The sequence below is a fragment of the Taeniopygia guttata genome, chromosome 4 (assembly GCF_048771995.1).
Source record: "Taeniopygia guttata chromosome 4, bTaeGut7.mat, whole genome shotgun sequence".
In the NCBI taxonomy this organism is placed as follows: domain Eukaryota; kingdom Metazoa; phylum Chordata; class Aves; order Passeriformes; family Estrildidae; genus Taeniopygia; species Taeniopygia guttata.
In genome coordinates, this window is record NC_133028.1 from 70,227,319 (window position 1) to 70,251,532 (window position 24,214).

General features: G+C 48.5%; 1 protein-coding gene and 1 long non-coding RNA gene across 2 annotated transcripts in view; one reads left to right on the forward strand and one right to left on the reverse strand.

Moving 5' to 3' along the window:
- The window catches only part of ANTXR2 (ANTXR cell adhesion molecule 2), a 77,476-nt gene that overhangs the window by 39,525 nt on the left and 13,737 nt on the right, over positions 1–24,214 (forward strand). Inside the window, exons 11-16 of the mRNA XM_012573262.5 lie at positions 1,957–2,035; positions 4,142–4,237; positions 8,127–8,168; positions 8,826–8,921; positions 11,794–11,961; positions 12,856–12,936. Of these exons, the coding sequence (XP_012428716.2) occupies positions 1,957–2,035; positions 4,142–4,237; positions 8,127–8,168; positions 8,826–8,921; positions 11,794–11,961; positions 12,856–12,936 (562 nt within the window). The remainder of the gene's footprint in view (positions 1–1,956; positions 2,036–4,141; positions 4,238–8,126; positions 8,169–8,825; positions 8,922–11,793; positions 11,962–12,855; positions 12,937–24,214) is intronic.
- LOC140684021 (uncharacterized) overlaps positions 8,917–24,214 on the reverse strand; it is a 69,657-nt gene continuing 54,359 nt past the window's right edge. Inside the window, exons 3-4 of the long non-coding RNA XR_012055851.1 lie at positions 12,732–13,032; positions 8,917–10,440 (exon numbers count right to left, since the gene is read on the reverse strand). This is a non-coding gene — a long non-coding RNA (uncharacterized lncRNA). The remainder of the gene's footprint in view (positions 10,441–12,731; positions 13,033–24,214) is intronic.

The window sequence follows — 24,214 nt, forward strand, 5'->3', positions numbered from 1 at the left end:
AACTCAGAATATTTTCAGTTTTGGCAGAATGCTGAGCTAAAAGCCTCACACACGTTGCTGATAAACACTAGGATGTGTTTGTGTACGGGTCTGTCTCTGAACTGTGTGTGAAGGAGCAGCAGAAACAGGACACCTCTTTCTGGGACTCCCCGTTTAAGGGGCAGTGTTTGTATGAATCACAAGTACCCACAGCCCAGCTAACAGGTGGCTGCTCAATAAATGAAAGAATGTATTGGGTATCCCCAACAGCCATGACAGTGTCAGGGAAGGAGTGCTTTTGTGTGTTGACAGGTTCATCCTTTTGAAGATGAGGTAATTATCTGTGTGAGTTCACTCTGTGGCTTCCAGAACGGAGAGGGTATGATCAGCTCCAGTGACATCTCCGGTGGCTCATCCCTGCAGCGGTGTGTCAGGGTGGGAGTGGGTAGGGCAGCGCTGCCCTCCGCTGCGTGTCTGTGCTCAGTGAGCCTGCTCCACGGGTGGCACACCGCACTGGGGCTGGGAAATGCAATCCCAGCCGGTGCCTGTTACAGCTGGGAACAGTTACTGTGTTGGAAACAGTGAGGTGTACAATGGGCTCCAGCCCGCTGGGAAATCTTTGCTATTTTACAGGATGTTTCACACAACCCAGCGAGCTCAAGAACATATCAGGGTCCCCAGGATGCCTGGGAATGATCCTTTGCTTTAGCGTGGTGTGTGTGTTTTATCCAGGTGTGTTTTGTGTCCCTGTTTTGCTCCATTTGCTAGCAAAGACCATCTACCAAAACAGCCTTACTCTTCACTAGTGGCATTTCAGGCAGGACTCAGGGGGCTGCCAGAGCACACAGGGCTGTCCGGACAGCTGCAGGAGTGTGGGAGCAGCTCAGCCTGGGGCTCCTCCTCTCCCCCTGGGGAGGCAGGAAACCCTCCCGCCCTGCAGTTCCAGGAGTGTTTGGCCAAACCTGAGCAGAATCCTCATGCTGGAATTTTCCCCAGCATTCCTCATTACAATGCTAAAACAAATAATTGGAATTAAAAATAATAAAACACACCACATCTTAAAAAAAAACATCATTGACCAGAGTTTCACCATGGTTTGATTTATTGCTCTGCAAGGGAATCAAATAGTTTTGATTTTTTTATTGGTTCTGATTCACTTATTCCAATGAATTCCAATTAGAAGGAAATTAGAGTTATTCTTTCTGTTGGATCAATTATTCAGAACAGAGATAATTTAAAAATGAGTTTAGTGGAAGCAACTCCCTTCATTTTTGCTAAAACTGAAGAAGAAATGAGCCAAATTAGCTAAAATAGCTTTGAACTCCATATTGACTACAGTGTTTGTGCCAGAATAGAAACTCATGACATGTAAGAACGGTGTAAATGATTAATCATTTTAGTTCATGGATATCTACATTTTTATTTAATTACATCTATGCATAACATAAACTGTCTGAATCCTGGGAATCCAAGCCAGAGAAGCTGAGGAGTCTTATTCTGTTTAACATCCACCATGTGTTGTTTTCTTGTAGGGTTAATTTGTAAAATGTAAACCACATACTATTTGTATGCCGTGTTCAGGGCTATTTATAGCAAGTCCTGACCATTTATAATTATCCGTCATCTTTAACCATAATGTCTGTGTGTGCCTAAGGAGATGGTTATGGAACAGACAAAACAATGCTACTTTTACAGCTGCACTTCAGTTTATTTTATGTAAAACTTTTGGGAGTATTTTCTGCTCTGAGGAATGGGGAAGGGATATTCTCTACTTGGACAGCTCTTTGTCAGGGAGAGCAAACTTATTCCCGAGGAGACCAAACTTATTCCCAAATAGAAATAAGCACAAGCTTCCATTTCCCCTCTGAGGACACTCCCTGTGGAGCAGAGGCTGTAGGTAGAAGTGCCTGCACAGCATGTATGAGCCTTTCTTGACTCTTCCATGACTGCTCATGTTTCTTCTTTGTCTCCTGGCAGAACCCTGGAGGTTTTGGTGAGTTTGAATGAAGGCCAGTCTTTCATGTCCACCTCATTAACCATCACTGCTTCGGAGTGTGTAAGTGAATAACTTCTGTAACTCCTTGTAAAATTCCCACACCCCATTTCTCTTTGGACTTTGCCATTTCAAGATCTCGGAGCACAGAACTTCTGCTTCCACTTTGCTGTGCAAAGCTGTGTCTTTGCAAGTACTGGGAGACCTCCCTGCCCTGAGCTGGGTCCCATTCCGGCATGGCTCTTCCCTGAGGGAGCAGATGGGCACCTTCAGCCTGTGTGTGGAGAGGGGTTACAGGCCTGCAGAGGTGCTAATGCTCTGTAACTCTGGGGCCTGAGTGAGGAGTGTAGGCTCTCTTACCTCTTGTTCATCCAGGGTCCAGGCAGAGGCCAGAGTGTCCCACTTATGCCTGGGAGTGAGGCAGTGTGAACATCTTGCTAAGTCTGATCACACGTCATAGAAGAGATAAAAACTGCTTCCAGGAGAGGCCACACACTTGTGCAGCCAGTGACTGTTCTAACTTAAAACATCTATTTTCTACTCTCAGATTTTTGCTGTCCTTTAATTCCTTTTGTATTACACAGGACAGCTGGAATTTGTGGAGGGAGACAAGAGACCATGGTGTTGAGCATGTGCTGTGCACGTGGGCCTTTAAATGTGTCTTACCTCAAGTGTGACTGGAGAGCAGCTTTTCCACTGGGCCTGAAGCACAGAGAAAATCTCTTTTGCCCATCACCATGCATTGCTTCCAGCAGGATTTCTTTGCTCATAGATCAGTAATAGAAAAGAGAAAAAAAAAAGACATTTTTATTCTGTTCATTTAAAACCTCACCATTTGTGCAGCTGTAGAGATCAGAGTTCCAGTGCAGCCCTGCAGTTTGAGGAGGGGAACCCTGACTGAGCTGGGAGCCAAAGGAACACACAGAGCCCAAATCACAGTTCTCTGTTTCAGGGCCTCTGTGAGGCTCTGAAACAGAGAACAGCGTGCCAGCTGTACACCCAAGCACTGTGGCTGAGGGCTGTGCAGCACAGGAGCTGCTGCAGCCCAGCCCTGACACAAAGCAGCTCAGAGCGAGGTGCTGGGCATGGCCTTCCCACTGATCTGCATGGCAGCTCCACTGCTCTGTGCTCACAGCCTGTCCTGGCAGGAAGCAGAGAGGTACAGATGTGCACAGCAGCAGGAAGAGCTGCTCAGCAGCCTTTTTTGTCTTTTCCTGGTTTCTACTCTTGGCCTGTGCTGCAGCAAAGGCGGCTCCACACAAGAACTGCTGTTTCCATAGTAGCAGATGGGCAACTCAAGAAATGGGTCACTGCTAGAACTGCTCACTAATTCTGGGAGCTGAGCAGCTGATGGCTGACTGGGAGACAAGTTCCAGCCTCCCAACAAACACGCGTTACTGCAGTGAAAACAAACAAACTCACACAGCATTAGGCACCCAGACACCACTGTACCTGTGTGCCTCACTGCACCTGGAATATGGCTCTGTTCCACCACCGTGTGCAGTGGAGCACCTCTGGGTCAGGACTGCTCATGCAGTATTCCAGTCTCAGTGGTTCCCTGGATCTCTCCTTTCCTTTTTTCTCAGCTGAAGTCTGAATAACTTTTCTTTTCCTAGAGATGCTGTTGTGTTTCTGTCAGTGTTGTTCTAAAAGCCTAAAGTGTAGGAATAAAGACACCCCCAGTAAGTGGGTTGGAGGTGTGGGAGGTGGGCTGCTCAGTTCTGCAGTTCAAGTGTTGCTGGGAGCAGGAACACTCCCTCTGTCAGTTTCAGGTTCCGACAGCATGGCTGCAGGGAGTGTGTGCCACAGTCTGTGCAGGAATGTGGCGATCAGCATCAAAGCTTCAGGGCTGTACTGTTCATAGAGACACCTTAAACCTCTCTGTGTGCTCCCCAGTCCATGTGTGAGACCTGGGACATCAGAGAGGAGAAGGGCACCTCTGCGTTATCCACAGGCTTAGGATGAGACTTCCCCTGTCTGTGTCTGATGGCTCATTCCTTAGCAGGTAGTGGACTCTCTTTTCCTCAAGCTGGGCCTCGTTCTGATCTCAGGGCTCTCAGTTTCATGAGTTGTACATCAGAAGGAATCCCCTGAGCTGAGCAGAACTATCACTGGCTTTTGGGGCGAGCAGGTGAGGCAGCACTGACACTGTCCCTGCTGTCTCCGCAGTCCAGTGGCGTGGCAGCGCTCATTGCCGTCCTCGTGCTCTTGCTGCTGGTGGCGCTCGGCCTGCTCTGGTGGTTCTGGCCCCTCTGCTGCAAAGTGGTGAGTACAGACCGTGGGGTACAGCCCCTGCACCCTGAGCCACGGGTGGGAAACACAGATCCTGCAGGAAATGGGTGAAGTGATGGGGAGGCAGCTCTGTGGGAGCTGGGGAGAGCAGCTCCAGTGCTGGGCCTCCACTGGGGCTGTCTTGAGTTGCACGCACAGGAACTGGAACCCACGGGAATGGGGTGGCCTTAATGGTGTGCAGATGTTACCCTGAAATCAAGGACCACTTTAAAACTGCTCTCAGTAAAATTGGTATTTGTGGTCCATTATGGGCTCTCAGGTTGGAAATCCCTATTTTTTTTCATAATCCCTGCACACATCCATCTCTTTATCTGAGCACCCTCTCTGTCCTCACCCCAGTAGCAGCAGTGTTGGTCACTTGCCTCCTGCCATTCCTTTCTGGGTCAGTGGGGAAGTTGATTATTCATCCAGCTCAAGGACAGCATGGAGGACTTGGGAAATGGAGATTGCTTCCCTGTCTGGGTTCCTGTTCTTGTCTGGGGCTTGTGGAATGTGAGGCAGAGAGGAAATGGCCTTCTCACCTGACTGTCCCGCAGCCCTTGTGATCCAGGGTTCCATCGGGCCCCTGGTTGTCCAAGGGCAGGAAAACTCAGCCTCCATCTGTACCCTCACAATCTGGGATTCCTGAGGTGAGAACAAAAAGCCTTGCTTGTTCTCATTATCTGCAGCACAGGCCCAAAAGAAATCCAGGGAGCTTCCTGTTAATCACCTTACCTCCACTTTGTTTCACATGATGAGCCTCCCTGTGGAAAAGGAACATTGCAAATCAGTAAGAGGCAAGCTCCTGGTTTTCTTATTTTAAATAACCTAACCTTGATTAATAAACCAGCTTTGTAAGTTAAAATTCCTACATGAAGCAGTCCAGTGGATAGTTCTATATTATCAATTTTCAGCCTTATAAAACCATAGTTCTTCAAATTCAGATTCCGATGGAAAAGAGAGGTCCAGGGCGTTGTGGGCAGAACAAGTGTCTGGAGCCAGGCGGGTGTGTTGCCCCCTGCCCACAGGCCCTGCTCCATCGTGGCTGGAGCTCCATGGTGTGAGTAGGCTGGATACTCAGAGGGTGGGGCAGGGAGACTCCTCTTCCTTTTCCTTCCTTGTCCCCCGCTTTCAAGGGTTTCACTGTGACAGTTCTGTCACTTGTCCCTTGCTGTGGAACATATGATTGCAGCAAGCTGGCTGTAGGCTCTGTGCTGACATCTCCTAATGCCCACATCATGGAGCAGCAGAGAAGTGTTAATGAGTGGATCAGAGGCGCTGCTGCCTCAAGCACCAACTTCTTCGTTTTTTTTTAATGATTTTTTTAAAGAAATCAGCTCTTCTCCAAGCTCAAACCTTCATTTGTTGCAACTCACTAAATGAGATGGAGCTTTGCCCAGACAGGCTGACGATAAAATCAAACAAACTGAGGAAGCAGCCCATCTCTTCATGATGATGATAATACAGCAGTGTTATTCAGAGGCTTTGTCATTGAAACAATCTGAATCCAGCTCAGGGAAAGATAATTTACAATACTCAGGTCTTCCTCTGTGCAGTCCTGTCTGCAGCTCCATTCCCTTTTTCATAAACAGCTTTCACTTGGAATACCACACGATTGAAAAGAATCTTTGTGTGTGCACGTGTGATTTGAGTGTGTGAGTGTGAGAGCCTGTGGAAGCATAAGGATGCAGGCATTGACATTCCAGTGCTGTCAGCAGGGTGAGGAGCTGCTACTCAAAGCAGATTATTTTCTCACACCACTGTCACTTTTAAAACAAGTTTCATTTTCGGAAGCCATTAGAAATAACAGCTAATTAATGGATTGCTTGGCTTTAAACTGAATTTCCCCTCAAACTTCAGTGAGTTCAGGAGCTGGCACAGGATTAGATCCTCCACTTGAGCAAAAGCTGCCCTTGACTAATGCCTTAGGAAGCCACAGTAGGCTCAAACAAGTCAGGTTTCCCTTGATTGTTCAGGGTGGGAATTGTGATTCCTACATCCCCAATGGGCACAGGACCCACAGGAATTCCATCCCTCACTGTGGAGAGGTTTGCTGGGCAAAACTGTCTGTGCTCAGACAGATGTGAGGCTTCAGAGTGGCACAGCTATAGATGGGGAAGGGCAGTGCCATTTCATATGGGTGCATACAAAGCCACCTAGGAGGACCTTCTCCTGTACAGCTGGCAGGCCTGACAGAGACTGTTTTGGGATGATGGTTAGGGACAGGCAAAATGGAAATAAGAAAAGAAATTAAATAAGGTGTCCTTCCATTGAGAGAAAGTGCTGCTTTACTGTTTCCAGTCTCCTAATTGCTTTCAGCAGCAATGAAATATCTCCAGGCTTTGGCAAATCCTACTCAACATCCAAGTATCTCTCAGGATCTGTCCCATGATCCCTCTGTGTTGCTGTTTCGTGTAAAGGTAGGGTAAAATGATTCCAGTGTGGCTTTCAGGAATGTTTCACTAATGAAATAATTACTTTCTGTTAAGTATGCTGGAAACTCCTGATGACTGGGAAGAAAAAATGTCTAGAGCTGTTTAACGAAAAGTAATATCTGGCATGGTTTTGCAACATCCTGACAGCAAAGGGATGTCTCACAGTTGAAATCCACAGGTCACTTTCCAATCCACCCAAAGCACTCTTGAGTTTGACAAATGAGCCATTCTGTAACTTAAACCTGAAAGGCTGTGGAAAACTGGTTCCAGGGGTGCCATAAATTATTTCTGCTATTGGGCAGAATTCCTTTATGCATTGCTGAAAGTCCACAGCCTGTTTAGGCAGTCAGTAGTAACTATCTGGGTGGCACTGAGAACTGAAATACAAATCAAGATGGAGAACTCCACTGAACAGAAAAATAACGTTTCTTTCATATATTATGCTGACTGGCTGCAGTCATTGTTCATAGGCAGTGTTTAATGAAAGTACTAAAATTAAATAGCACAGAGTGACTAAAGTAAGGCATATTTCAATTGAGTTACTTAAAACCTGCATTACATTGAGCTGTTTGTCAGTATGCACAGTTTTGGATATGTTTGTGTAATATCAAGGCATAGCAAGAACTGACTCCTTGATATTCATGGTGTATTTTTCAGTCATTTCCAGGCAATACCCAAGCCCAAAACATGGCCCAGTGTCACCAAAGAACTTACTGTTAGCTTGCAAACCTGCTTTTCTCATGGAGGAACGCCTCTGCATTGTTTTCAGCAGAATCAGTGAAGAGGGTCCCTTGCCTGCCTCTCCCCTGCTGGGACTGTCAGTGCTGGGCATTCTCTGAGCTTTACAGTGTGGATGTGACAAAGGGAACGGGAAGGGACTGTAGGGAGATTTAAATAGAGGTGTAAGAAATGCTCCCGGGAGTGGGCCTCACCCAGAGCAGTGTCAGAAGTGTGGGAGTGTGACTGCAGTCATGGAGCTGGGAGGTGGGAAATGTGAGGGCTGTGGAAGCATCCAGGATATCCAGAGGTGAAGCCTGAGCTTGTCACTGGGCCAGACACTCCCCAGCAGCAGCAGCAGCTCAGCCCACGGCTGTGCAGGACCTCACACAGGCCTCGGACGCTTTTCCTCTGGGATTGCTCCCGGACTCTGTGGGGTCTCGGCACTGTCTGTTCCTCACGGCGGCTGAGGCTCATCCGGCCAGGAAGTGTGGTGGCAGACACGTCTGCCCAGAGTGTCTGCAGGCCAGGGATGGCAGGGTCTGGCAGGCGGATGGTGGTGATTTCCAGAAGGCCTTGCTGAGGGAGGCTCAGGGGAGCGGGCAGCAGAGGCTGCCAGCTCGCTGCGGTCGTAGGGGCTCGGGTGGAACCAGGTCACTCTTCCCGTGGTCTGTTCCCTTCGGCTGCTGCCAGTGCAGCACCTTATTCTTTCCTGTGTTTGGCTCTTTCAGGTCATCAAGGATCCCCCTCCACCTCCGCCAGCCCCAAAAGAGGTATGGTCTGACGGTGCTAATCTGACCACACTGCTCACATGGAACCACTCCTGTGCTTCCCCACGTGCTGCGTGTCAGGCTCTTTGTCCGAGTGCTGCCAGAGAAATTACTGCCCCGGGGGGTGCCCTTAGTGGAGAACAGGGTTGCTGAAGTCCAGCTCTCTGCGCTCTCAGCTCAGTGTGGCCTGAATTAATCCCAGATCCACCGAAACACTTAGGGCCTTTATTCCAAGATAGCTTTGTTTTCCACATCTGCACTGAAAGCAGAAAGCTTGAATAGCCGTTGTCCAATATCTAAAGATTCATGTAGGACTTAGGCAGCGTTTTTCCCCAGCTCTGTCATTCCAAACACTGAAGAATTCCCCTTACAAGAGCTTCCCCCTTACAAGGGGAGTTCCTCTCCCTCTCACAGGCAGTAACAATTCCCCTTACAAGAGCTTCCCCCTTACAAGGGGAATTCCTCTCCCTCTCACAGGCAGTAACACACTGCAGGCTCTCCTGTCCTCAGTGTTTGCACTGCTTTCACAACCAACAGGGTATTCTCTAGGAACTCCAGTGAAATATACAGAAAAGACATTCTGTGTGTGTGTGTGTGTGTGTGTGTGTGTGTGTGTGTGTAAGTATCTTATAAAAGTAAATTCCATGAATGTACTTACAGGAAGAAGAACCGGAGCCCTTGCCTTCCAAGAAGTGGCCCACGGTGGATGCTTCCTACTACGGTGGACGAGGAGTTGGGGGAATTAAGAGGATGGAGGTTGGTATGATTTGGAGATGGCAGTTCCCTCAAGCACGAGTTCTCTGAGGTTGCAAGTGTGGAAACAAAGACTTGAAAGTGCACTGCAAATACAAGGCCATAATGTGTGCTTGTCTTCCCACTGGCATAAGCCTTGGAAAATTTGTTACCATATCGAACAATTCTGACCTTGCCTCTGAAAGAACAGCTTTCAGTAGTTCCATTTGACTGGGACTTTAAATAGCTGCCTCAAGACATGCTCTTTCCATCACGCTAATGAGAAAGAGAGAGAGCCTTTTCTGCGTGTTTTGGAAGGAATTACAGTGAAACATAAGTCCCCCAAGTGTGGGCCAGCCAAATGCGCTGACAATGGTGACGCTGAGGAGAGGCTTGATCCCAGAGGGACTCGCAGCGACAACAGAGCCTGTCTTTGAAGAGACACGATAGCATCATGTTAATTAAAACAGAATGAAGAATGTGCATCCTTATGGGCACATCCTTATGGCAGGTTTTGTAGTCAAGTCAGCCTATATGGAATGTGCAAAGCAGTACCTAACTGCAGTCCGGGAAGCTGTCTCTGTCTGAAACACCCACCTAGGCCACTGAGGTGTCCTGGTGAAACTTTAAAGGTGTTGGCCTAATCAGCTTTGCTCAAGAACTTTTTAAATGCAGCAGCAGAACATGCAGGTTAGAAGCTGTGTCACTTACATGCATTTTCTTCAGCAGTTCAGAATTGCTAATTTAGAAGAGCTTCAGATTTCACAAAAAGCAAACATTTTGTGCAGTGTTTTTCAGAAGCAAACTAGGGAATGCTTTCCAACATCACGAATTACAAGCCTGGTTTTGAGGGAAACTATGATAGCCTCCAGGAGGGGCTCCCAAATGGGATCCTGCACAATGGAGCAGAAGCCTTGTGAACACAAGTGACATCAGGAACACAAAGAAAGACATGTTCAGCCCATGGCAAAAATGCAAACGAGGGTAGAAACTGATGATTAGGTTATAAAACCTTTTCATCTGTGATATAAATTTTGTGCAGGACTAAGGGCTAAAGAAGTTAACCAACCAAAATTCTTGCCAGCGCAATCATGGCCCCTTGAAAAAAGCCCCCGTTCTGTGGGGCTGTGGCTCTGTCCGTCCCTGAGACCCCAGAGCAGAGACAGGTCTGGCTGGGCACCGATGGCCAGTGCCTCCAGGTTTGAGTGGGGAGCTTCACCTCTGCCCTGCCATGTGTGGGACAGCTGGGAGGATGGGCTGAGGCTGTTGGGAGAGCAGGACAGGCCTCACAGCTCTCCCTGGCTCAGAAGAGCACGCTAGTCCTCTGGGGAGTTGGGGCAGAAGTGAGAGAAAACACAACCCAACTGAGGTTGTTCCTTACCTGTCAGGTAAAGGTGGTTTCTGTGCCATGGGCAGTGACAAACTTGCTGGCCCAGTCATGACATTTCTTCCATGTTTGCAGTCCATGTGGCAGTGGAGTCATCTGGTTTTTATTGCTTCTCTGGACTCTTTTCTTCTGCCATTCCTCTGGCAGCTTCCCTTTCTGGAGAAGGGAAGGGACTGAACCATCACCCTTGCACTTCCCACTCCTGTGCTGGGGCAGGTGCCCATCCACTCCTGCCTTCCCCACTAGCTCCACCCCTCTGTGACAGTCCCAGGTAGCTTGGGCAGTGCTATTTGCTCTCCTAGCTCTGTCTTTTGGCATTGCTTTAAAGTTCTGTGATGTCATTGCCAGACCCCACTTGTTGCAGTTAATTCATTTTTATGTCAAAATTGGGTGGTCAGACTCCACCACTTCTGGTTTCTTCTGGGTGAATTGGCTTCTGTCTGAAGGAGAAAGTAATTTTTTCAGTGAGAGATCCACCAGCTAATGTTTTTAACAGTGTTTAAAATACATTTTAGCAGCCACATGACAAGCCCTGTAACAGTACCATTGGTCACAGTGAAAGATACAGGTGTACAGGCACCTCCTGGCAGGCTAGATCACAGCAAATGGCATGATTATGGCAAGTCTTGCTGAAATGATCCAGGCCACTTTCACTAAGGACTCTCAAACTCCAGCCATAGCTTTTAGCTGTTCCTTTTTGGATGAGAAAGGGAACAGCTTTGTCCAAGCTTGTTTCTGTGTGCAGTACAGCAAACAGCCCTGCTCAGATTGCTGCATGGTGCTTCCAGTTACAAGGTGAAATAGGATTCCTGCAGCAAGGTGAACTATCCCTCTTAGCAGGGAGGTTTTTCCATGTATTTCATCTCCAGAGCACAGTGAGTACAGCCTGTATGGAATATGTCTCTGTCTCCCCAGCAGTGATAATCCTGATTTCCTTCTCTTTCCACTCTCTTATTTTATACACTTGGAGCAGTGAATAACATACACAGTGCTACATGTTCTGCATGCACTTAGGCAGGGTAGATTGCTTCACCTGCACTTCTCCAGTGTGTATCTTCCTGCAAGACAACATGGAAACCTGAGCAGGTTCAGGGAGCTTCTGCTCAAACCTGCCTAAGCATCACATTAAATCTACACTAGGGTTCTAGAAAATTCTCTGGTCTGGGAGACGTAGGTTCAGAAGTCTTGGCTTTCATGGGTTCCAGATTAAGATCTGGTATTTTAGGATGAATAAGAAATGGAAATTGTATTTTTATATAATTACTTGGAGAAGATTTTACAGATTCCCTGTCAATCCTATCTTGTGAACCAAGACAGGATTTTCTTTCACTATTGAGACTTATTTACAGACATTTATGTAAGACTGTTGTTACCATAATGAAGAGGTAGTGTTCTCCTCAGCACCTCCTCTCTTGTTTATCCAGCACCTCTTCTGGATTTATTCCCTGTTATTTGCAGTAGTTTCCCTGCCTGGAGGTGCACTCACACCTGAACTCTGCCTTTCCTCAGGTGCGCTGGGGCGACAAAGGCTCCACAGAAGAAGGGGCCAGGTTGGAAAAAGCAAAGAATGCTGTGGTGAAACTCCCAGAAGAACCAGAAGAACCTTTTCACCCTAAACCACCTAAACGAAAGCCTACCTCACCAGCCATGCAGCAGAAGTGGTACACGCCAATCAAGGTATCTGTTCAGTCTTTGGTACGATTTGTTACTAGGGCCTGGATTCTTTGTGCCTTATGCAAGCTGAGCTGTGTGTTACTTTCCAAGTGTAAAGATTCAAGTGTAATGTGCTATTCTCGAAGGGAACACCTACTCAGCAGGAATGGCAGGAGCAGTTTGTAGCCCTGAATGCAATACTTGATCATTACTGCCACGTTCTGTTTGCCTCCCCTTAAAAAGAGACATATTGTACAGTGAGAGCATTAAAATCTATGGGGGCTTTGTTGGCTTAGTAGAGCTAATTAAACCCAAAACTGCACAGTTTGTAGCTGCTACGCTAAGTTTTAAACACACATTGTCATGACAAACCAAGAAAAGCAAAAAATTATATAAAACAATGTAATGCAAGAAGTCTGATAAAAAGCGAGTTGTTCTATCTGGCTCATAAGAATGGTGCTCTGAGTCACCTGCAAACACAGCACAAGCACTGCCAACAAGCGGAGGGTAGGTCTGTAAATACCGTGTCTTTAGGTGTTAAGAGCAGAAAACACACAGGTGCAGCTGGGACTCTGGATACTTCTGCCTTCCCAAGCGCCTGTGCGTCCTTTCTGACCCCCAGAAAGCCCTGAAGCTGAGATGTCCAGACGCACAGGCAAGGTCTGGAACCATCTGTGCAGAGCGGGATGCTCCTCAGCGGCTCTGCTCCCCGGGCCAGCTGAGCGCCCTCCCTGGCATTCCGGACGGGCAGGAGCAGCACCCCAGTGGTTGCAGGGGACACAGGCCAGGCTTACCTCTGTTTGCCTGGCTCCAGGGAAGTGGTGCTCCGCTGTGGCACTGCAGGTGGCCGGGATGCCCCGGGCAGCCCATGGGGGTGAGGGTGCTGCTGTCCCTGACGGAGCCGCTGTGTCCCCGCAGGGCCGGCTGGATGCGCTGTGGGCGCTGCTGCGGCGCCAGTACGACAGAGTCTCGCTGATGCGGCCTCAGCAAGGAGACCAGGTGGGTGTGCGGCGTGGGGCCAGCCCGGCGGCTCTGGAAGAGGGGGCAGAGGGCCACCAGAGTGGCACACAGGGAAGGTGACACACCAGGTGATCCCTGTGGAAAAAGGAACACAGGGTAAACCTCTTGTCACAGGTACACAAATTGCTCTCAGACCCAGCTGCTTGTAACAGCAGAGGCTGTTATAATGTCCATGCGAGTTGCTTCCTAGAGCTTTGCACTTCCAACCAATGACACCTTTCACAGAAGAAAACGGTGAGGAAATGTGTTTCTCAGACCTTCTGTTCTCCTGGAACATCTGTGGCTTCTGAGGACACAGAGCTGCTGTTTGCACCTCTGATAGTGAAACCAGATCAAGTATTTTTTGATTGCTGCTCCTCAGGAAAAGTATAACTTTGAATGTCAGCATTTATTTCCTGGGTCCACTCAGCTTCCTGTCTATAGCACTTGGGAAGAGCCACGGGAGCAAATGCTTTTCTTTAAACAGGATGGCAGCAGGTCACAGTCTCACGTACTCCAGGGCACTGATGTGCGGGAACACTGTCTATGCACCATACAACATGAAGGCCACATAAGAGGATGAGAGGGCTGAAGGGGGAAGGGAGTTACATGTGGTAGAATGGGAGATAACTGGGATTTTGATTATTTTCCCGGGATGAAGTTTGGTGCTGTTCAAAGGGATGAAGAGATGAGACTAAGGTAAGGCAAGTGTTGGAAGCAGCAGAATGGCCAAGTGCTGTGCTGCAGGTGAAGAGCACAGCTGGATACAGCTGTTAGCATTGTTACCGGGGCAGGTTAGTCACTGTTTGCATGAATGATGCATGTGACGGAGCAGCAATAACAACAGCAATTTACACACAAAATACATGGCACAATACAGTTTAACAGGTAAATTAATTGTAAACAGGAACATAGAAGTGGTGCCTTAAAAGGCTAAAAAAGTGTCAATCAGGCCCTCTTTTGGGGATTTCTGCCCCTAAAGGCAGGGAGTTACTGTAAGGATTGCCCTCAGGGCAGGCTTTGCTGAGCCATTGTGTCTTCCCTGCCTTTCCTGGGCCTGACAGAAGCAACACTGGCCAGCACCTCAGCTTGTGAAAAACAGAGCGGTAAAGCGGTAACTCAAGGGAAAATGAGTGATATTTGTGCCTAAAGGAGTGGCGGGTCAGATGTGACCTGTGTCACTGCAGAGTGCCATTTCTGTCTGCACAGTGTTTGCTATCTCCGGGAAAAAATGGTATCTTTTTCCTTGTTCCTAACACCCTGGGTGGAGATCCCCTGGTGTGCGTCAGTGCACATGTGTGCACAAGAAGACACACACAAACACACACACACACACACACACACACACACACACACACACACAGAGCTGTGGAGTTGTTCTACTTCATCATCTTTCCGTTACTGTTTAAGAACTTGTCAGTTCCATTCTGAAAAGCATTCACTGCTGAATTTGAGTGTTTGATCAGGCAGCTGAGATTTAGGCATGAAGTATCAAAGCCGAGCGAGCTGTTTGTGCATCCCCGTGCTGTCCCGGCTGTGCCGTGTGGCAGGCGGTGCGAAGGCCGTACCGGGAGGCTGCCGGGGAGGCCGGAGCCGCGGGAGCTGCGGCTGCCGGAGGCGGGCAGTGCCCAGGTGTGGGCACACCGAGCAGGCTGTGGGCACAGCTGTGTGGCGGCCGTGGGAGCGTGGGGCAGGCTGGGGCACGTGGGGCCCGGGGGCTGCAACACTAAAGGTAGCATGGCTTGGACACAGCTGCTCCCCGGCTCGCCTCAGGCACAAATCCAGAGATCCAACGCGGGCTGGCTGTGCTGGGGGCCAAGGACATGCAGCCACTTCAGAGACAGCTGCACGCTGCGGCAGCTGCGCTGGGCTCCCAGTGAGGGATGAGGACAGCAGGTATGGATCGAGGGCCCCACAAACAGCCTCCATTAAGCCACAAGCGCTTTTGAAGGGCTCCCATCAAACAGAGCAAGTCCACAGCAGGAGATTTCGGCTGCAGAGCCATGTGGTGTTTTCTGTGCTAACAAGGTAATTTATAAATGATGCATTACCCTGCGTCTGTGCTCCTAGCTAGACTTCCTTCCTTTTTTTTTATTAAAGGGGCAAAGAAGACTGAGCCACAGCAGTCTGGGCTACTCTGATAAACCATTTCAGTGTCCAAGGGTCTGTACTGAACTTATTTTCCCAGGAGTCTGGGGCTGCCCAGGAACAGCCTGGGACAGGGGCACAGCGCCAGCCTCAGGGGCCTGGTTTTTCCTCTAAATCCTTGTTTGTTTTCTGAGTCATGGTTTAGTGCCACAAGGTGATCATCAGCGGTTTGGATTCTTTGTCTGAGCTTGCTGCAATGTGATGGTGGCTGAGACTCTGATCCTGTGTGCATTTATGCACACAAACGTCTTTAAGCCCACAAATAGCCCATGGCACTTGTAGTGAAGATTTTGCCCTATTAGGATAGAAATAGGAGTCAGTGGTAAAAGAAAAGAAAGACTGTACTTCATTCCAGAAGAATCAGAAGAGGGGAAAACTACAGAATGCTTCCAGCTTGTACTTCCATGTACAAACCAGCCTTTTAAACAGGAAGACACTTGCACTTGTTTTTAAGCCTGTTAGTATTTACCTGCAGTTCTTTTCTAATAATGGCTGCAGAGTTACCACAAATATCTGTTAAACTGTTACTTTTGAGCATCTGTGCATAATACAAAAGTAATACATTCTGCACTTGCAAGATGTAGCTAGCAGTGCTCCCTCCAAAAGGAAGCTTCTGGTCACTGGAGTCATATGGCCTCTCCCTGTAACCTGAGCTGCTTTCAGGAGGGTCTGGCTGGCTGCCTGGCAGGTGCCCATCCCGACTAGAATGGCTCTCCTGGCAGTTGGATTCGCTGTCAGTCAGTGGAAGCGGGAGGGACCATCTTGCTGAAGAGAGGATGTTGTGCTGGTGTCAGGAGAAACAGGGATATTTTTCCAACTACGTAGGCAGCAGTTCTTGGCACTGCCTCCCTTGGTGCAGATGAGTTTGCTGCTCTCTTAAACGAGCCTTCGGGACTCATCCCTCTGTGAGCATCGGTAGGAATGAGAGAGCAGGAAGAAACCAACCTGCCTAGCAGTTCCGAGGCCATGCGGGATGGGATGACAGCCATGGGGAAAGGAACGCCAGTGCTGGGGCCAGCACGGATGTGCCATAGGTGTCCCACAGCTTCCAGGCCAGCACACGAGCGGTGCAGCCCCCCAGGCCAAGCCAAAGGGGCTGTTAATCACCAAGTGTTTCACTGCGCAGGATTCCCAAGCAACAAGCACATTTGTTTTGCTCATCCTCACGACACCTTTCTCATGGAGTGAGCTGCAGCAGAGTGATGCTCCAGGCCTGTTTCCCTGCCCAGATTATTCCTCCCCCGTGAGCTGGCGGCGCAGGGCAGCTGTCCGAGCGGCTGGCCGGGATTTGGGAATGGCCGCTGAGCTAATCTCCAGGCTTTGCAGATGAAGGAGGCAGCAGATAACAGGATTAAAGTTTCCCGACCCAGGGTTTTCACAGCCCGAGATGCGGGCGGAGGGGGAGACAGAATGACTTCTGTCATTAATCTTAATTGATTGCCAAGAGGTTTTTAATCTGGCTTATTAATTAGGAAGGTCCTTAACACACTGTCTACATATCAACATCAGATGCTCTTTTGGGACTTTGGGGACATATGGCCTATCTATATTTACATTCACACAATTTACACATACATACATCGCTGTATGGGAGCTGCTCGCACGGGTAACGCACACGCAGCGCTGAGGAAGCATTTGCATTCACACACTCTTCAGCAAAAGGGGATGGAAATGAAAAAACACCTCACATAAAGGTTACATTCCCACACAATGAACTCACATACCTCTGTTTATATAGATATGCATATTAATCCAGATCAATTCTGTGTGCCATTTATCTAGATTAGCGTTCAAATGGCATTCTTTGGTTTGGCACATTTAAGTGAGAGGTCCCGGTGTTCTTCCACAGCAACATGGAACGTTTTAAAAAGTTCTGGCTGTGGTTCCACTGCCATTTTGGAGGAGATCAGCACAAATACTTGATATAATAGAGTCAGGTGATCCTGGAAATAAGTGACCAGAGCCAGAGAGGCTCTGAGATGGGAGTCAGTGACAGAATGAGTGGAACAAAACTAGGCTGGTTTCCCTGTCACTTCACTGGGCTCTGCTGTTCTAACCAACAGCAAAGGCATGTGAAAACACCTTGGAAAAGCTGTTTATAGAAAGTGAGTTTCTGTCTCACCTGGTAGGTGTGCTGTCACTGGCCATAGCTGTGGCAGCCCAAGCTCCTTCAGTCACGCAGGGTGAGTTGTTACGAACCTGTGGTACACTGCAGTTACTGGAGTTCAGAGGATGCTCAGATGTGCCCACCCAGGCCCTGCCCAACCCGGGGCTCTAAAGCCTGTAAGCAATTGCAAATGTTAATCCTTTTATGCACAACCTTATCCAAAAGAAGGCAGTCAGGGAGCTGTTTTCCGCTACAGCTCTTCAAAATCTGGCAAGAACTACAGCAAACATGCTGCTGGATGTGACTGCTGCATGGGAGAGGCAGACAGTGGGGAGAGGGACAAGAAAAGTGATCCAAAATTACGTTTATTGCCTCTGATCTTAGTACTGTTTTCCCATAATTCAAAATGACTTTTGTTCGGAAATTAGTTTTTGCATGTTTAAGTGCATTGTGAACTACAGATCCATAAAGTGTTAACAAAACCCCCATAACACTTCAGTTGTTTGCATTTTAAACTGGCCAGGTGTTTCCCAGCCAGAAGATTTCCTGACCACTGACTGTGGGCTGGCTGTGTCACAGCCTCCTGCAGTTTAAACACAAGCTCTGAGTAAGGTAATGCAATTCACAGTGATGGTTTCTGATGCTGCTCTATGTCACAGGGGTTTGTGGCTGCACACAGGTCTGTCCCCTCCCAGTCACTCCAAAACTATTTCTGGTGAACTGGTGGGAAAGGAAAGGAAAGGGAGAGGGAGCAGCCTGAGGATGGGTGACACATGTGGCTGTGAACATAACCTTGGGGATGGGGTGACAGCCTTCCTAGGACAGCTCTTCCCTGCTGCAGCTTCCTGCGTGCTCTGGGGCTCAGTACTACTCTGTCCTAGGTAATGGGTGTTCCTCAGATGCATTTCTGTCTGCAGTTTTCTCCCACAGCCTTGCCCTGTCTTTATTAATTTGTCCAGCAGGCCACACGTGGCAGCGTAAAACAGTTTGATCCAATGAAAAAGAAGTAGATTTTCTTGGAGTTCATTATCACCTTTTTCCAGCGGAACAACAGAAACTCTTTACTAGTGTGAAACAGAAGTTCCCTTTCTGGATGCAAACTGTGCCTGTCTGGGCAGAGAGGAAGTGAAGGTGCAAAGCACACAGGAGCTTGTAGCACATTTTGTATCTTTCCATACCCAAGTAGATGGATGATATTTTATTTTACATCATAGTAAAACATAGACCCTACTAAAATCTGGAAAGACTGTAAAATGATGAGCAGAATAAGCATGTTATGATCCAAAAGAAAATTGGTTATTTAGAGTTGAACATTCAGAGCAGTGCCCAAGGGCTCTGAGGATATAATTCCATTCTGGGAAGGATGTTCCCAGCCCAGCCAAGCACTCCTGAATTAGGGAATCCCCCAGAAACTCACAGTGGTGCCACTGGAGTCCCCGTGCTCACACAGGACAGACAGAGAGGATGTCTGAGGGCACCCCCTCTTCCCAGGGCTGCTTCCCTGCCTCTCAGGACTGCTTTGCTGCCCTGTTCCCGTCTCTGTTTGCCCCCCTGGAGAGCTGTGGGTGCATGGAGTATCTCTTACAGCCCAGCCACAACAGTCACAGGCCATTTGCTGTCATGCCTTTACTAAAACAACACCTCTAGACAAAGGCTCCCCAGTGAAGTGGCTGGAGCCGTGATGGGAGTGCCCCTCCCATCCCACCTGCTCCCGCACTGGAACAGCCTTTGGTCCCCTCTGGTGACATTGCCATGCCCCAGCAGGTGGTTATAGGTCATCAGGGCCAATCGGCTCCATGATTACAGGAATTCAGCAGGGTCTTTCCCTCTGATAACAACATTTACAATAAAAAAGAAAGGTGTTTGAAGGATTAGGAAAATATAATGAATATAATTTTTCCATTGTACTTAGGAATCTGTGCATTAGAACTGTGGGAATTCTCCAAAATAACTTCCTCTTTCCTTAAATGTTTCCTATGCTGATTGTAATGAAGGCCCTTTCCTCCCAAGCCAGCCACATGCCCAGCTGGCACTCTGTGAATGCTCCGAGGCACTCTCAGGGCATGTTTGATGTCAGTCTGTCCTCATTTATAAACCCATAAATGCTTTGCTTAGAGAAAGGAGAGTAATACTAGATTTTGGCTCAGAGAAGTCAGAAGTTATGCAGTGTGCTGTGTCCCCCCTGCAGCAGGGAGGACGTGCCTTCCCACTGGGCCACGGCCATACATCCCTAAATGCAGGGCTCTCCCGAGGGACAGGGGGAACTGAGGCACATGTGCAGAGGCAATGTGAGCCCCAAGTAATGAAACAAGGCCATGGCCAGAAGGGGAAGGAGAGATGCCCCTGCTGAGCCTTGAGTACCAGCTGGGAGCAGAGGGTGGCTGATCCAGGTAAAGGGGTTCACAGTGTATTTCTAGGGGATGAAAATGGGAGAGTTAAACTGTAAAAACTGTGATAAGGGCATTTGGGGCCAAACAACAACATAAAACAGGTTTTCTCCCATCAATACACTCTTGTTGTGGAGCTTAGGGCACAGAAATTTCACCTCGTACACAAACAGAAGCCAAGCCAAGTCAGATCTTATGCCAGTCTAGAATGAGCTACACAAAGCCCCCTGCATTTATCAAGGACCACACTGCTTAGGTAGAAAGTTGTGGCACAGAGGCTTTGTTCATGAGATGGCTCTGAAGAGCAGTTTTATGAATAACTGCTTCACCTACTGCATTCAGGCTGAGCCCTGTCAGCCAGGAGAAGCACTGAAACAACTGATCCCCTGGTTTGTCCCGTGCATGCTCAGGGACAGCGTTTGCCCAGCCCTTGCCAAAGGCTGCTGTCACTGGAGATGGCCTGGAAAGGCCAGTTTGGTGCTACTGAGATGGCTGGGAGAAGGGAACCCCGCAACAGCAGCAGGAAATGGTGCTGCCAGCCTGCTGCTGCTCGGGGATTAGGATCTGTCCCCAACCTGTCTGACATGGTCTAAGCACCTGCAGAGCTCTCAGTGTCTGCAGCTGGGCACCTTCGTGAGCATCCTCCCACTGGAGACCTGTCGGAATCTGAGATATTGATGATCCCAAGATTGTAGAAAGTCTCTGTCTTTCTAAAGAAGAAGCCATAATTGGTCTGTGCTGGTTTCCAGGCTGTTTATTCTGTTTATCTCTAACATGTTCTGCTGCCCTGCCGCAGCTCTGTCCTGCAGGGCAGCGTGTGGGGCTCTGCCCTCAGTGGGATGGTACAAACATTAAATATCAGAAACTACCTGTGCTGGATTTACAATAACGTGCCAATATCTGTCACCTACGTTGGACAGTGTGTCCCCAGCCTAAACCAACAGAAAAATGCCAACACTGCAGTGAAACATGGAGGGCATGAAGAAGGAGAAAAAGGACAAGACACACCCAATTTCCTCCATCTTGTCCCCTTTAAACCCCTAATCTAGAATCCTAAAATTTTACTTTTGCACCTGTGCCACACTTAAATATTACTCATATCAAACACTCAGAGCTTGTAATTCATCCTGTAAGATTGAAATCTCTTTTCCATGGACAGAGATCAGAGACAGTGTCTCTGGTGGCTCTGTCCAGGGGGGTTCCTGACCCCCTGCCAGGGTCCCAGGGCAGCCAGAGGGATTCCCTGGATTCCCACAGAGACCCTGTTCCTGCAGAAGCCGTGTGTGGGAGCGGGAGTAGCAGGAGATGTGCCTGTTTGGGAGGTGACACCAGAGCACGTGCACGGGAGTGACCCGACCTGCTCACACCTGCAGTACAGCCGTGCTGCCTGGTGTGAAGGAAGGGCTGGGCTTCCTTTGGCACCAGGGATGCAGGTCTGTCTGTTTCTGTGTGTAAGTTTGGTCACACACACCCCAGCTTCCTGAGGCTGGTATTTTCAGATCTATTTTAAGGGCTCTTCCCACTGCACGTCTGTGATGAGCATTAGAGCTTTAAAGCATTGCTTTGGGAAGCTATTATCAGTAGGTATTAATTATTGAACACTATACCTTCTGGAAAAGTTGTTTCATCACTGGAAAGTGACCTTGCTAGAAGAGGCAGAGGGAAAGAGAGGCGGATGGTGCCTCCTGAGAGCAAGTGGAGTGATGCGTGGCAAGAGAAGACACTAAAGATTTATTGTCTGTGGCAAAAGAAACACAGATCTCTGCTTGTGCAGTAAGTGTTTTTGACATCATACGCCATAAAGAGTGATTGGATGCTGTAGTTAAAAAGTGTTTCACTGAAGGGAAATTAATAGACATTTTCACAGTGCTGTGTCTATTAAGTGTCCAACTGCGTGGCTGCGCAGCTGAGCTGGCCATGGTAACTGCAGTGTTGGAGTTCAGGCAGTTCTGAGTTAAAAGGCAGCTGGATGATTTTGAGAGAGGACTCTGAGAATTTATCTCTCTTGAAAGGAGATCTCTTTTGACCTTGGCTGGTACAGGTTATTATTTCCTGACAGCACACCACTGGACAAGTTCAACATCAGCACTGTTTGGACACCTTGCATGGAAATTTCATTTATTAACCTGGCCCTGGCCTTTTCCCTAGAATTTCTCTTTTTCCCAGCTGTTAGTGCAGCAGTGTGCTTGTCTCCCAGTGACTGGGAGTTGGACTTCTCCCTTTGCTCCAGTGGTTTAAAAACCCCAGGAGAAACAGGCATTCAGCTTAAAATAAAAGCTGGGGACAAGCCAGCACTCAGGCTCACCTCTCACCCTGTGGCTGCCTCTGGCAGGCTGGAGAGCGAGGTGTGGCCAGAGAGCTCCTCGATAAATCATCATTAAGTCCACATGCAAAGACAGCAGCCAGGCCCAGGCGCGCAATTAGGCACTTAATTATGGTGAAAATGCAACTGCACACTTTGCTACAATGGCCCTGTAGCCTTGGGAGCTGGCTGGGGCCCATCCCTGCCCAGTGAGGCACTGGGATGGCACCTCTGGCAGGGGTCCTGCGAAGGGAAGAGGTGTTCCCGGAGCACAGCCTGCGCTTGGGTCTCTCCTGCCCACCCCAGGGTGATAGTGACAAACGGGACAGGCCACAGCATGGGTGTGCTACTTCTGCCTCTTTTTGCTGCCAAGGCAAAGGGGAATACCCAGCCAAGTGGGATCCGTGATTCAGTGTGTGACTGAAGCTGCAGTGAGGCTGATTCCAAAGGAACATTCAGTTTAAAATAACGCTGTCACTGCTCAGGGACAGAATTTTCCATATGAAGATGTCTGATCTGGGAGTGTTGTCAATGCCATGATCCTGGGGGGGGGGGGCAGACTGTTCAGCCACTGCTCCCACCAGCAGGGCCCACCTGAGAGTAGCAGGGAGTGACCTGGGAGCTGGAGCCAGGCATTGGGAGAACAGCTTTAGCTTCTGCTGTTGCCTGCACAGGTGAGGTGCCACCACTGCTTTCAGTTCTGTTTACTGTGCCAAAAGTTTTCAACCTGGACTTGAGTGCTTAGCAGCTGAGGGAGGAGCCCAGTTCCCAGTCAAGAAAAATGAAGTGCACTTGTCCTGTGCCTCTTCAACATCCTATGATGCATTTTCTGTATTCTTAAGTCTTGTAAAACCAGCAGTCCCTTCTCCTTGATAACGTGCTGGCAATTTCTTGAAGGAATTTGAAGGAATTCCTCATTTGGAATTTGAAACTTATACTAAAAGTCTGAGAACAAGGCTTGTTGGAGAGAATCTACTAGCCAAGGAGCAAAGATACAGTCCTACATTAAAAGAACCACAGAACTGCTAAAATTACTGCAGTTTTTAGTTTTAAAATGCACAAAATTTGTACAGTCTGAAGTGCTGCTCAAAGGAGCTCTGTCTGTGTCAGGGGATCTTCTTTAGGTTTGTTCTGTGAGCACAGTAAAACCAGGATTTCTGTACGGATTCAGGAGGAGAGGCTACCTGGGCCTCATTTCTATCCATATTCACCCCACCTGCCACGGTCAGGCCATCAGCTGAGAGGTGTTTGCATTTCATTGTTGTGCTTACCACCACTATTTTATCCTAAGGAAAGCGTCATTTTGCTTAGGAAAAATGCAGTGTTTCACATGTTTTGCAGTTTCTCACCTATGCTCCCAAAGAACGGGTCCATGTCTCAAAATCCCACCAAAAAATCCAGCACCAGAGTTGGGAATTGTACCTATATTTGGGAAAGACAGTTTACTGCTCTTTGATCCAGTGTAGGTGCAAACACAGGACTATTACCTGGGTTAGAGACACACCTGCACTTGTAAGCTCTTGCATCCCTGTTTCAGGATTTCCCATCATTTATTACCATCTCTGTCACAGCGGAGGAACTGTATTTTCTGATTGTCACTACCAAGTCTGCAGTGATTTATTCCTATAGGCTCTAACTGAATTAAAACCTTAATTAAGCTTATGCCACTTTTTTCTTCCTTTTAATTAGGAACAGCCAAATCACTTGTCTGGGGGAGGGAGAAAGAAAAAGATAAAGAGCAGCAACACTTCTTTCTGTTCTGTAGTTGTATTAATGAAGGTGTGGTAACAGTGTCCTCCCAAAGAGGTACCACGGGGCTGGACAGTTAACGTGGCACAGCTGTGGTACAGGAAACCATTACAGTGCTGAGTTTTTGGTGCAGTCACATTGAAAACCCTCTCAGATCATCAGGTGTGGCCACTTCCCCAGCACTGCCAAGGCCACCACCAACCCATGTCCCCAAGTGCCACATGCACAGGCCTTGGAACACTGCACAGAGAAGCATCACTTGTCTGTCCTGCTTGTGTTCCACCTACAGCAAACCGAACGCAGATCACACAGGCTGTGCCTTGAGCACATCAGAGGTTCACACTAAGCTCTCCTAACTTTAACAAATGCTGCCATCAGTGAAGTCCCTCACTTTTAGCAGCAAAGTGATTTTCATGTGCTCTTCTTTCCACATTCCCCTGTTCCTTTCTCCCCAGCCAGCCTCTCCAAAGGCTGTGCTTTTGCACAAGCACAAGCTGGTCCTTTGTGAGGAAGCCCTGGCTGAGTTTGTGTGCTCCTCCACACGGTGGAAAATTCTTTTTCCACACACTGCCCCACAGGGCCTGT